Source organism: Echinops telfairi, unplaced genomic scaffold (genome assembly GCF_000313985.2).
Source record: "Echinops telfairi isolate 266 unplaced genomic scaffold, ASM31398v2 ScPeMD7_3533;HRSCAF=4204_0, whole genome shotgun sequence".
Classification (NCBI taxonomy): Eukaryota; Metazoa; Chordata; class Mammalia; order Afrosoricida; family Tenrecidae; genus Echinops; species Echinops telfairi.
In genome coordinates, this window is record NW_022107431.1 from 17,546,868 (window position 1) to 17,560,564 (window position 13,697).

Below are 13,697 nucleotides of genomic sequence, written 5' to 3' on the forward strand. Positions count from 1 at the left end.
GTGGGCACAAGCAACTGAACTGTGCAAATAAGATTTGGGGATTTTAATGGCAGACGAAAGAACAGAGAAGTGTCTTCAAGTAGATCAAAAGAAAAATTAAACGATTTTCTTCTGGGTGTAAACCATTCATCTATTTATCCGAAATGCCTGTCTACCGCCTTTAAGTGTGTGATAAACTATGTTACCTAAAAGCATCAAGCCTTACAATCGACTTAGTGGTGCAAATCCCCATAGTAAAACTCTCTTTAGTAACCCCAAATAAAGCCCAACCCTCTGCCATCGTCAATGCTGCCTCGTAGTGACCCCAGTTGTGTTTTCAAGATTTCCCAGAGCTAACAGCCTCGTCTTCCTCCCTTGGAGAGGCTGGTGGGTTTGAATTGCTAACCCAGCAGTTCTTCGTTCGTCACTTATCCAGCAGCCCATCGGAGTGGAGGATGTCATCTAACTCCGGGTATCTTCGTGATTTAGACTCACTACTCGCTGCCATCCAAGTCAATGCCAACCCATAGCAGCCCTCATGCTGCAGTGCTTTAACACACTGGGCTGCTAACCACAAGGTCTGCAGTTCAAAACCACCAGCCACTCCTTGGGAGGAAGATGAGGCTTTCTACTCTCATAGAGTTAGTTTCTCTCTCTCGGACACTCACATCAAGTTGGAATCGGCTCCATAGCAATGCATCTAGTTTGGGGGGTTGTCTGTTTGACATGCAAAAAACAGAGTGACACTCAAAAGACGTTACTTCTCTTCTAACACACGGTTCATCCAATTCACAGAACACTTCTGGCTCTGCCCAAGAAATTCAGAGGGATTCTAGAACCTTCTGCAGCCAGGGTGGGGTGGAGATGCACCCTGTGTGCACAGGGAGGTCATGTTCTGTGCACGTCACCCCCGGCAGCTGCACGCGGGCCTGAGCTCTCAAACAGAATTCCTTCTCATTAGGCTAATTGGGAAAATATGTAAAACTCCAGCGCCCCTCCGATTCTCTTGGCACAGTGCCCTACGCAATTCCCAGTCCTGTTGGTTTTGTCAGGCCAAGCAAACAGAGCGATGTGTCGGTGTAAATACCACCAGGAGTGGAGCTGATGAATCGCAGATGACTCTGGCCGAGCAGGAGAGCCTCAACCTCAGCGTCTGAAGAATTCATCTGTCCTGCACTCGGGTTATTGATGGGGCAAGAGTTTTGCCCCCTTAACTCCTGTTGTTTTAGCTTTTAATCCCACTATTGCAGACTTACATCACCTGAGTACATCGATTCAAAATGTACAACGATCTCCCCCACCTAATACACAATAAAAAGAATTCATGTTTTTAAAATGTACGGTACAAATGAAGAACCCAGGTACTATGGATCAGAGCTGTATAATTTCCTTTTCTCAACAATGTGTTAAATACTATACCGCTGACTAAATTAATCGCACTATCAACAGAATTACCTTCTGCCCCAGGGGGATGACTTGGCCGTGTTTTCTACCATAAAACAATGATGAGAATGCCTCCAAATGGAGCCAGAAGGGTATGTGAACCACGAGGGAGTGAGTGGACTCATGGCCTACCCTTGCCCCAATCTAAGAGCAATTAGTTCTTATGACATGGCCTGGCTATCTAAAAGAATAGCCCCTGGGGTCTCTCAAGGCTTGTCTTGAAACAAGCAGCCATCTAGATGAGTAATCAACTAAGTCTACATGGCAAAAGCACACCATCCTGTGTGATCCAAGGATTACAGAGAATAAAATCCAAAACCAGTGGGAATAATTGGCTCTCCGAACGGACCCATTTTGAATGTGTTACAGTTTTTAATGTTTCCTCCGTTCTTCTTGATTAAAGCTTTTCTCTGGTTCATCTTGCTATGGTTGGTGAGCTCTTTTTCCTCCTAGGCAGGGACGGGAGGACGACATCAGCAGAGGGGTGCACTTTGGGATCGGGGATTCCGGTTCCCGTTGGAAGAGAAGGGCCATTTGCAGAGGTGTTTATTTCCAATACCAACGAGCACAGAGCTGAGCAAATTGGCCAAACAATAAGCCAAGTGGCTGCTGGAGGGCCCCTTTTGCAAGCACATGCTTAGAGCCCTTAATGGTCAAAGGTCTGTGTAGTCATCGCAGGTGTGGAGAGCACTCGCTTACGTTCAGACAGCAATCCTGACTAGCGCATGTGCCCCAAACCCTGGGACCCAGGAAACGGGGGCAGAACATGCTCTTCCCCCACCACTGCCTGCCCCTTCAAAGGGCAAGGAAGTGCCTGCAGGAGAGGCCAAGATTCCCTCAGCGAGGGACCTTCCTGCAGCTCCATCACATGGACCCAAGAGCTGACCATGGATTCGAGGATGCAGCTGAGGTGGGAATCCTGGTCTCCTTAAAGTGCTCGGTCGAGGAGTGAAAGTTATGAACATCTCAGCCCAGGCTGTGGAAGAAAGACAGGGCTGGCTGCAGTTGTAGGGACTGACGCGTGGAAACCTGATGATGGCGCCATTCTACCCTGTGCTCTAGGCTCAGCATGAGCGAGAAATGGCTCCAAGGTAACAGGTTCGCGACAGTACAGCGGGGCCAGGTGAGATGCTCGGCTGCCAATGGAAAGGTCTGCCCCCGCCTGGCCACTCTTAAGAGAAGAAGGCAAGTATGCCGTGCTGTAAGGTTGCTGTGAGTCAGAACTGACTCAACATCCCATAATAACCTGCCAACCACTGACTATATAAAAATACCAAAGTTGGCTATTAAAATCAAATCCAACCCTAAACAATGTCTCTGCCTAACAAGCACAACTTTTTGTACCACAAACCTTGGCGCTCGAGGCATAAGCATACCATGAGATGTCAAGACAGCAAAGGAATTTATACGGTTACGGTGAATCAGTCTTTGAAATCCCTGATTTCCGATCACCCTTTCAATTAGCGTAAACTCTTGTGGTGAAATATAGCTTTTCCAAAGGGGGCTCTGAGGGATGAAATAGAGCAAGCACCCACGTTTCCAACGCCTGTAAGTCAGTCTCTTCTAAAACACTACAAAATGACCGGCGCGAAAGAAGATGGGACCGCACGAGCTTTGAGATATAGGAAAAGAAAAATGAATTTTTCTGATGTGACCATATCCAGCAGAAATATCAAGCCTATACACATAAACAGAATATTTTAGCAGACAACACATAAAACAAACCACGCTCAGTTCAAACTATGTTGCTTTCAATTCCTGTTTTGCTTTTTTCCATCCAGAAATTTCCAAGGTGGGGGGCAGGGGGGGTTAGAACAGAGCACAGGGCAGAGCACTAAACCATGAGCAACTTGTTACACTGTAGCTTCGGGGACCTAGACAAATTCACTTGGCTTGGAAGAAGCAAAACTTACCTCTCGGCCAGGAAAGCCTGCCAAGGGAAATTGAGAGAGCCATCAGGCATGAGCCCAGGGCTGACGGGCTCTGAGGACTGGCGTAGCTAGGAAAGAGAGTTTTCTCCACAGGCCTCCCTGGCGAACTAGGTTTGAAAAGTTGGCTTACCCGGCCACTAAGACGTATTTTCCATCTGCTTGATCCCTTAACCTTTCCAGCACAGACAACCGGACTTTCGCTTTGCTTTTCCCGTAGATTTCGATTTCATCTGCAAGCAAGCCTATCTCCTTGGCAAGGACCTCCACCGCTTTGGGAGTCTGAGCTCTGGAAATCTCGATGTCGCTGGAGGGGAAAACACAAACGGGGCATGAGTCTGCTCAGCTTAGGTGGTCGCCGCGCCAGTGAAAAACAGCCGAGCGCCATCAAGCTCAGAAGCAACAAAGCCCACATGGAAGAAGCACACCAGCCTATGCAACCACGAGGTGTCAAAGGGATCAGGTGTAAGGCATCATCAGAACAAAAAATCTCACCATAGTGAATGATGGGGGCAGTGCGGAGTGGAGATCCAAAGCCCATTAGTAGGCCACTGGAGATCCCCTTGCAGAGGGGTCTCGGGGAGGAGATGAGCCAGTCAGGGTGCGATGTAACAATGATGAGAAATACAACCTTCCTCTAGCTCCTAAAGGTTTCCTCCCCGCTCCCACTACCATGACTCGAATTCTATCTTGCAAGACTGGCTAGACCAGAGGAGGTACACTGGTACAGATAGGAACTGAAAATACAGGGAATCCAGGACGGATGAGCCCTATAGGACCAGTGGTGTGAGTGGCAAAACAGGGAGGGTAAAGGGAGAATGGGTAGGAAAGAGGGAACCGATTACATGGAACTGTGTGTGACCTCCTCCCTGGGGGACAGACAACCGAAAAGTGGGTGAAGGGAGAAGTCGGACAGGGCAAGATATGACAAAATACCCATTTATAAACTATCAAGGGCTCATGTGGGAGAGGGGAGCGGGGAGGGAGGGGAAAAATGAGGACCTAATGTCGGGGGTTTAAATGGAGAGAAAATGTTTTGAGAAATGATGTACAAATACGCTTTACACAATTGATGTGTGTATGGATTGGGATAACAGTTGTATGAGCCCCTAATAAAATGTTTAAAAAAAAAAAAAAAAACAGCCGAGCACCAGGCCAACGACGAATGGAGAGCAATGACTGGACAACCACGAGTGATTAATGCGCAGGAGAAAGCGAGGCGGTGTTTTTAAAGAGGCAACACCTGAAACACTCACTGAGGTCCAGGGACAGTAACACTTCTGTCCCCAGACAGGGAGGACTGTCTCCCTATGTGTCCCAAGCCTCTACCGCTGAGCACAGGGCTTTACATGGGTCACTCCTGCGTTTGTTGGCCCTGAGACAATGTTCTAACCAGGCTAGCCACATGAGCCTCCGGGTGATTCAAACATGCGGAAATGAGCTTATTTGATCTGGGTCCATACCCTCCCTCGTTCTTTCCTACTTCAAGGTCAAACTCGCATTTCAAAATCGTCGATCGCCTGACCGTTGTTCAATGACTGAGTGCTCCCCAGTTGGCTAGGGACATAAGAAATGTACATAGCTCAGTGTGACGCCGGGCAGACATAGCAGCTGGTGTGTGTCCCCAACAAGTTGTGAGTCCCCCCCCTGGGGGCCCGTGAAAATCAGTGTCTGTCGCAATGAGCTTTTGCAGAAAGTGCTTTGGGGGCTCGTGGGTGTACAAGTCACTTCTTCTCCTGGGGTTCAGGCCATCCGTCTGTCTGTGATGGATGGCGCATCTGCGTGATGGGATGGGGTAGAAGGCATGTGCATGCCCCGGGAGGCAAAGCTAGACAGGAGCCTGGAGCAAGGGAGAGGTGGCCACGTAACTGCTCCAGCTGGTGGGTCCCCCCTCACGCAAGAAGCCGCCAGTAGGACTTCTCTGGGACTGCCGGTCCCCTCCCCAGGGACAGAGAGCCCCCTGCTCTCATGTTTGCTGGCCTTCCTGCTGCCACCCGACTGTCAGAACTGTTGTTGCTGCTAGCGGTGCGAGTCAGCCCCAGCTCATGGTGACTGCTGCCGACAGAACAACGGAAAAGGCTGCCCAGTCCCGAGCCACCCCCAGGATCAGCGCCAGAGGGCTGTCACTGGCTGATTCTTAGAAATCAATCGCCAGGCCTTTCTTCCGAGTCTTTCTTAGGCTGCAAGCACAGCAACATGCAAGCCTCCACCGGCCGATGGGCAGTAGCAGCTGCCCATAAAGTGCACAGGGCAAACTGAACGTGGATCTCCTGCATGGATAACATGACTTTTGGGGACTGGGCACATCTAACTGTGAAACCTGTGCTTTGCGTAGTGCCATACTGTGACGTAGTGATTAATTAGGAGTTGGAAGGCGTAGAAAGGACCAAAGAGTTCAGCCATGCAAGGAAGAGAAATGATCCAGTATCACAGCACAGTGCCTCGGTGAGCTGACCGCTGGCTATCTGAGGCACTTCTGTGAGCTGGCGTCAGCAGAGAGACACCCCTACCCCACCCCCACCAATACCTTGGGACAGGAGAGAGAGGCTGGAGTTTCAAACAGTGCAGTCTCCACCGCGTGTACTGCTGCTCACGGAGCCACCGCCGTCCGCTACTGACCACGTTCTTCAGCGGGGACACAAAGGACAACGTAAGTCATGAGAGGGGATATCGGCCAGCTTTGAAAACACTGTTCGTGGCTAGAACGTCATGGTTCTGGGCTTTAAAAGCTGCCCACCCAACCAAGTGAATACCAGGAATGATTTTTTTTCTGCAGGTAATTAAATCCATAGGTTTGGATTTTTTGGCCTCCGTCTTAAATAAGGAAAATTAGGAGATGTGTACTATTTGGACGGTGGGCGTGCGAGCTGGTGTGACGTTAAGTATACACAGACAGCATGTTGCTGCCTGGATTGTTCCTATTATTCATCAGAAATGAAACATGGTAGCCGCCTGAGCCTGCGTAGAGGCCCAGCTTCCAACAGAGCAAGTCCACTGTTCGGAAAGGGCTCGCATGAGCAGGTCTTGGGCCCCGTGGGAGGGAAGTGGGGAGCAGACCTCAAAGTCATAAAGGAGACCACTGAGCTTAGCTCCCACTTAAGGGAGAGGAGACAGCTCCCAACCCTTGAGGACAAAGCCTTAAAGCATTTGGTGGACATCCACCGTCCATGTGACCTTAACACCCCAGGCCTGCAGCTGTCCGCTCAGTACGCTGCCCGTGCCTGGGGCATGGTGGAGGTGACAGCTGACAGGGACACGGTCTAGAAATAGAGGAACCAGCGCTTCAAATTCCAAAAACAACAGCATGACAGCTTTCTACTTCAACATGGGACCCTCTTTCTGTCATTCCTCATGGACAGCTGCAGTGCGGGGGCCACATCCGATGGCCCTCTCTAGCTTCCCTGTTGCCACCAGGCCCCTAGGGGCCCAGGCATGCCGACTGGCATTTCCCTGTCATCTTGCTGCCAAGCGGGCCCCCTTTTCACTCTTGTATGAAGGGGGTGGGAGGTGTGGTGTTTGTCTTTCGGCAGCCCGTCCCCCCAAGGAAACAAATGCTGGTGGCTTGAGTCACGCTCTCTAAACTAAAGTAGAAACTCTGGATATAGCCCCCCTGAATCCCAAGTGGCAGAGACCTCCCTCCAAAGGCCAACGAGGAATTAATACCGCAGGCCAACAGCCACGTGAGTGCACCGCCTTGTAAGTGGACCATCTAGCCCAGCAGTTCTCAACCTTTCTAATGCCACGCCTCTTTAAGACAGTTCCTCATGTTACGATGACTCCCAACCATATTATTTTCATCCCTACTTCATCACTGTAATTTTGCTTCTGTTATGAATCGGGCGGCTCCTGTGAAAGGGTTGTTGAACCCCCAGAGGGGTTGAGACCCACAGGTTAAGCACCGCTGATCTAGCCCCAAGCATGCCCTCACTGACATCTTGATTTCTACTAGGTCAAAGGCGCTCAGTCAGGAGCACCCAGCTAGGCTGCCCTCAGATTAGCAGCCCACAGAAACTGAGCTGATCAAGGCTTGCTGCTTGCTTTATGTATCGGGGTGATTGATTACGCAGCAGTAGAGAACGAATCCACAGACTCTGGGGGTGGAGCCTTGTTCACGGGCAAGCAGCTTGACTTCTCTAAGCCTCAAGGTTCCTCGCCAGTCACGGTATCTCACAGGGCAGTGGTGAGAATGCAATGAGAATTCTCACAGTGTCATGTCGAGCCCCGCGCTGCGTGAACAGAAAGGCGCCACCGGGGCCAAAGCCGAGCCGACCTGAATCCGCAGCGCTGCAGCCAGGAGGCTCACGTCATCTTGCACGAGGAGGCCACTCGGATGGACCTGGGGTGACCCGCATTCAAGCTTCCCTGTGAAACATCGGGAGGCAGAGGGTGACAAGAAGGTCAGCATCGGAAGTCAAATGGGTGCATAAGCAAATTTGGTGAAGAAAGCTGATGGTGCCCAGCTATCAAAAGATAAAGCGTCTGGGGTCTTAAAGGCTTGAAGGTAAACAAGCGGCCATCTAGCTCAGAAGCAACAAAGCCCACATGGAAGAAGCACACCACCCTGTGTGATCACGAGGGGTCAAAGGGATCAGGTATCAGGCAGCAAAGAACAAAAAATCTTATGGTAGTGCGGATTGGGAACCCAAAACCCATCTGTAGGCAACAGGACATCCCCTTACAGAAGTGTCTCAGAGAGGAGGCGAGCCAGTCAGGGGGCAGTGTAGCTACGATGAAACATACAAACTTCCTCTAGTTCTTTAATGCTTCCTCCCCCAACTATCAAGACCCCAATTCTAAATCTGGCTAAACCAGAGGATGTACACTGGCACAGATAGGAACTGGAAACACAGGGAATCCAGGACAGATGATCCCTTCAGGACCAGTGGTGAGAGTGGCGATACTGGGAGGATGGAGGGAAGATGGGGTAGAAAGGGGGAACCGATTACAAGGATCTGCATATAACCTCCTCCCTTGGGGGGTGGACAACAGAAAAGTGGGTGAAGGGAGATGTCGGACAGTAAGATATGACAAAATAATAATGTATATATTATCAAGGGTTCATGAGGGAGGAGGCAGCAGGGAGGGAGGGGAAAATGAGTTGATGCCAGGGGCTTAAGTAGAAAGCAAATGTTTTGAGAATGATGATGGCAACAGATGTACAGGTGTGCTTGACACAATGTATGGATGTATGGATTGTGATAAGAGTTGTACAAGCCGCAATAAAATTATTATTTTAAAAAGGTCAGCATCTTGCTATGTGGGATTGTTCTAAAAGCCGGTCATGTTGGTAGAGGGCATTGTGGGCAGAAAAGAGGGCACTGCCCATGAGCTGGCCTGCGACCCTGGGCTGGGGACTGAAACACTGGGCTCGATCCAAAGCACTGGCAGTCCTCCAGGTGGCGCAGACCCAGGCAGCTTTGCAGATGCCCTTATACCTAAGGCACGGTGAACCAGGGTTGCTTTAAGGGCACAGATGGAGCCAGCAGACTGATCGCCAGTCAGCTTTTCCCGTTTAAGCAGCTCAGGGGCCAGGGCACAGTGGCAGGTCAGTAGGCCTTGGCCCAGCCCCAGCTCGGTTGGGCCTATTCCACAGGTCACACTAGAGAGGTGTCACCTCAGACACGACCACACGGCAGCGCACCCGTGACCACCAGATAAAGCTCAAATGCTTGCGACTACGCTCTCCCGCCGAAACCAGGGGTCCTTCCAAAGCTCTTGGAAAGCAGAACTGAGAGAATGACACTTCCCCGTGACCTTGCTGAAGGCCCCTTGTACTTAGTGACGGCATGGGAGCTGCTAAGATCACTGACAGTCTGGTGGACACAGCCTCGACTCAAGGTGGGGGCAAGTAGCCTGGTGGCTCGAACCACATGCATTTGAGAGTACGACCCAGATGATAAACCTGCGGCTACCTCTTCTCAGCAAAGGTGCCCTTAGACCTACAGTAGTGAGTGTGGTTAATATCAACCTTGAGGAATGTTATGCGTTCAGAGCGGTGGGGTACATAAAGGGCTCGACAGTGTGTGCGCATGCTACGTGCGCGCTATGAGAGTGAAAAGGGAGATGTCTCTCACAGTAGAACTGCCAAGATTATTATCCTTTGTATGACCTTCTGACAAATGGGGCTTTCATCTTATTGGAAGATTCTATAGGTTTTACCAGACGATACATAGCAAATCGAAGCAATTTCGCTTGTGAATACAAAGCTGGGCTTATTGTGTGGGTGTGTCAGCCCATCTTTTTTAAGACGGGAAACCAAAAAGTATTGGCACAAAATCATAGAAACCTTGCTTTAAAATACCAAACTGTCACGGGGGGCAAATAACAGAATCGTAGGTTAATAGCTATGTTAGATAGTGTAAGATACAGAAGGAAATTATCTATATATATAACCAATAAGGATTCAGGGAAAGTAGAGGGAGGGAAGGGATAAAGGGGAGGAAATATCAAGGAAGAGAGAAGAGAGTATTTTGAAAGTGACTGTCGTAACCAGTGACAATACTGCTGGATGTGACTGAACTACGGAATGTTATGGTATCTGTAGGAGCTTCCAATAAAGTGATGTTTTAAAACAACTGTGAAGCTGTTTCCCCAGGTCCTCCACCTAGCGCTCCACACTTTTAGTGACTGACGGTCTGACCATCTCTAAGGCGACCTGGTGGTGTAGTGAGCTAAGCACTGAACTGAGAAGCACAAGGGCAGTAGGTCAAACCCACCAGCAGCTCGGCAGAAGAAAGATGAGGCTGTCTACCCTCCTAATGAGTTTCCGTCTCCAGAAACCCACAGGGCCAAGTCTACCCTGTCCCATCAGGTGCCTATGCATCGGAATAGACTCTGACAGTGGGATCTTTTGGTTTTGTTATGAGTTTTCTGCTAGAGTCTTAAATAAAACTAGACACCGAAGAAAGTAAAAAAACAAAACAAAAACAAAAAACCATTTTCTTCTTTTTAAGACTCTTAAACCATCCATTTTACTGACAGTCTTATGCAAGCTATTGTGCCAAACACTTAGGAATAAGTGTTTCAGGCTGTTCCCTGGTCAACTGTACGAAGGGTGTTGGAAAATCATTTCCCTGAGGTGTTATTAAAAGATTAACAACGTGTCAGTCGTACAAATCGTCTCTCAGCAAAAGCCACAAAGCTTGCGAGTGGCTTTGGTTTTCCTCCTAAGCCAGAGAGTTAATCCACCCCCATGGGAAAGAAATACGCTTTTCAATCTATCTCCGTCTTTAAATGGCAAAAAGAAAACTAAATAAAGAACCCTGCATTCTAGAAAAGGCCATCAATTTATAAACACGTATGACCAAAATTATTATCACAAATACTCCTGTGAATGCAGAATGCCCCACCTACAGAGGGACACGGTGAGTCACTCCATCCATCCCTTCTGCCGCTGCCTTGCAAAAAAAAACAAAAACAGTCCAAATGAGCGAACGTGAGGCCATGCTAGTTTGGGACACTCCAGATTCACTGCCTTCAAGGCAATGTCGGCTCATAGGGACCCTGTAGGACAGAGCAAAACTGCCCCTGTGGGTTTTCTGAGATTTCACGAGAGTAGAGATCGTCTTTCTCTAGTGGGGCAACTTGTGGCTCCAAACTGCTGACCTTGTGGTTAGCAGCCCAACGCAAAACCACGACACCAACAGGGCTCCTGGGAAGCTGTGATGAGGCTTCACAAGGGTCATGGATCCTGGAATTTTTCTACGAGCTTTCTGAAGCCCTCTCCTTCCTGTGTCCTGCTATGGGGGTCTCTGTGGAATCTTCTTGAGCTGTTTTCAGATACAACTGTAGCTATCATTCTTTGTGAGATCACACACCGCCTCACAGATCATCTCAGCAGACAGAATGCACTATGTGAGGGGTGGGGATTCACCGAGCCAAACACAGCTCTTTCTTATCAGGGCTGGAAAAGTGTACACTCCCTGCTTCCCAAGCCAGGATGAGTCTAACGCAGCGGCAGAGCCAAGAGCTCCGACCAGCTCAGTGCGACTGCTTTCTGAGCCCCGGTTCTGGGCTACCAGCCATCAGAGAACTCTCTCCTGGGATGAGGTGTTCAATCATACACCTCCCCAAGCTGACCTCACCACACAGCTTCCCATCTCTTTACAGGGGGGAGAACATCGTGCAGCGGCTAGGAGGAGAATGAGAATCTCATGAAAACTCTGCTTTCATCCAATCGCAAGTTTATTAAACACTCTTCTCCCGAGGCGAGGTTGACATACAAGCACCTTGGCCTGTTAATAAGGACTGGAAAAAACCATGGGCTTTCAAGTCGCAACCCTGGGAGAGGGAACAACCTCAAAAGAAAGAGGACACGCTTTCTTTCTCCAACGTCTTCATAGATGCTATTTCACCCTAAAATGAAGATGCCGAATATTTAGAAACCTCGTGAGATTATAAAGAGTTATGCTCCTCCGTTTAGCCAGCAGTGTGTGTGTTTGTTTGCTTGTTTGTTTGCGTGTGGTTTATACCAGCTCTGCTTTCGAGTGGCAGACAGCTTGAGGGACCCTAACTGACAAGGACCATCGGTGCATTTCTGGGCTCATGGGGACTCACTCATTCAACATTCGGGATTTATTGACCATTTATCATGCGCCAAGGAGCCTGGTGGCACCGTGATTAAGAGCTTAGTTGCTGACTGGACGGTGGGCGGTGTGAACCCCTCAGCCAATCTGTGGAAGAAAGATGAGACGGTGTGCTTCCATAAAGATGCCCTATTGCAAACTCTCTCTGGAAACAGACTGAGAGGGCTGCCAAGTCAGAAAGGATTTGACAGCCATGGGTCACTCTGTGCCAGGCACTCTCTGGGCACCGAGACTCAAAATTAACCAAGAAAATGAAACACCTCCCTAAGTCTCTCTTCCGGCCACGTGAATTGAAAATAAACGGCAAGCGTTCTACTGCCAGAACTATTCGATGAAAAACACCGACTCCTCACTGATGAACGTGGCTAGGTCCCAAAGGCCATTTGCTATCTGAACATCGGCCCTGTGAGAAAAATGGAGGATGACTACATCGGATTACAAAATGGAGGATGACTACGTTGGGACTTCGCTGCCAAATCACGTGTTCACAAACTACTGAGAACCGTGGCCCAGTCAAGCTGCCAATAACCTGCACTCTCATCTTTCGCTGTGCAGTATGGCCTGACATGCATCACGACTGGGAGATGTTGGATAACAAGATAAATCGGTTAACCAGGCTCATCAAGGAAGACTATTACATTAAAACCTAAGCCCTTTTCAAAATGTTAAGGATGCCCTTTCAAAACCTCAGTGCAGAAGCTCCAACAACACAGCCCTGGGGGCACGAAGGACGACGGGGCTTGACTATTCACCCCAGCAATCGTCTGTGGAGCACGGTTGTACGGGGTCTCCGTGCATCGGAACCAGCAGGATGACAATAAGGGAACACAGCAAGGACCATGGCAGCAAAGGGACGATCACTCAAAGGAGAGAGATGACGAAGGCTACCTGGCGTCTCTCACCAGAGGAGCCGGTTTGTCCTGTCCCCCACTAACGACGAAACCTTGGCTCTGTCCAGGGATGAAAAGCAAAGCTGCCCTCACGGGCTACGTATTTGACGTCGTCTCTTTAATGGCCTCGGTTCAGTGGGGGAATTCTCAGCTGCCAAGTGGAGGACCCAGACGCCAACTCCGGCCAGCACACCTCCCCTCTCGCTTGGCTGCCCCTCATCTGTCACAGGAGGAGTTTGCTGGTTGCGAAGATGCTGACTAGGTTTCAATGGAGCTCTCAGACTAAGACGGACTAGGAAGACTGGGAGATCTTCGGCCTGAAAATCTATCAACAAAATCCCTATAGATGGTGAGGGGAAATACTTGTAGATTACTTAAGGCTCTGGTGAGCCCCCTCTGTCCATAGACCAGGGATGTGGAAAGTGGATGAGTGTGGAAAAAATTAGGTTAAAATCTAACACCATATCGTTGGGTCTCCCTTTGGACCCATTTTAAACTTGTTTTCAAGTTTTTAATATTTCCTGCTTTTTGATGAGCATTTTTCTCCAGCTTATTTTGCTATTGCTGCTTGGGTATCTTGTTTTGTTTATGTGTTTTCCGGTATATGAAATGCAAGCTAGGTAAATATAGAGATGGTGACTGAATTAATGGCTTACTGGGGGCATGGGAAAGGAGCCTGGGTTGCACAGTAGTGATGCATATGGCTGCAAGCCGAGAGGTCAGCAGTTCGATACCACCCGCCACTCTGCGAGAGACTCTGTTCCATAAAGACTTGCCGTCTTGGAAACTCACAGGGCATCTCTATCCTGTCCTGTGGGGTCACAGTGAGCTGGCATCAGCTCCAAGACAGGGAGTTACTTGTTTAGGGGGGG

At 49.4% G+C, this 13,697-nt stretch overlaps 1 protein-coding gene across 2 annotated transcripts in view; it reads right to left on the minus strand.

Moving 5' to 3' along the window:
- MTHFD1L (methylenetetrahydrofolate dehydrogenase (NADP+ dependent) 1 like) overlaps positions 1 to 13,697 on the minus strand; it is a 169,730-nt gene that overhangs the window by 120,179 nt on the left and 35,854 nt on the right. For both annotated transcript variants that reach the window (XM_045294645.1, XM_030886872.2), the window contains 3 exons: positions 7,621 to 7,712; positions 5,878 to 5,975; positions 3,484 to 3,657 (listed from right to left, as the gene is read on the minus strand). In XM_045294645.1, coding sequence (XP_045150580.1) covers positions 3,484 to 3,657; positions 5,878 to 5,975; positions 7,621 to 7,712 — 364 coding nt within the window. The remainder of the gene's footprint in view (positions 1 to 3,483; positions 3,658 to 5,877; positions 5,976 to 7,620; positions 7,713 to 13,697) is intronic.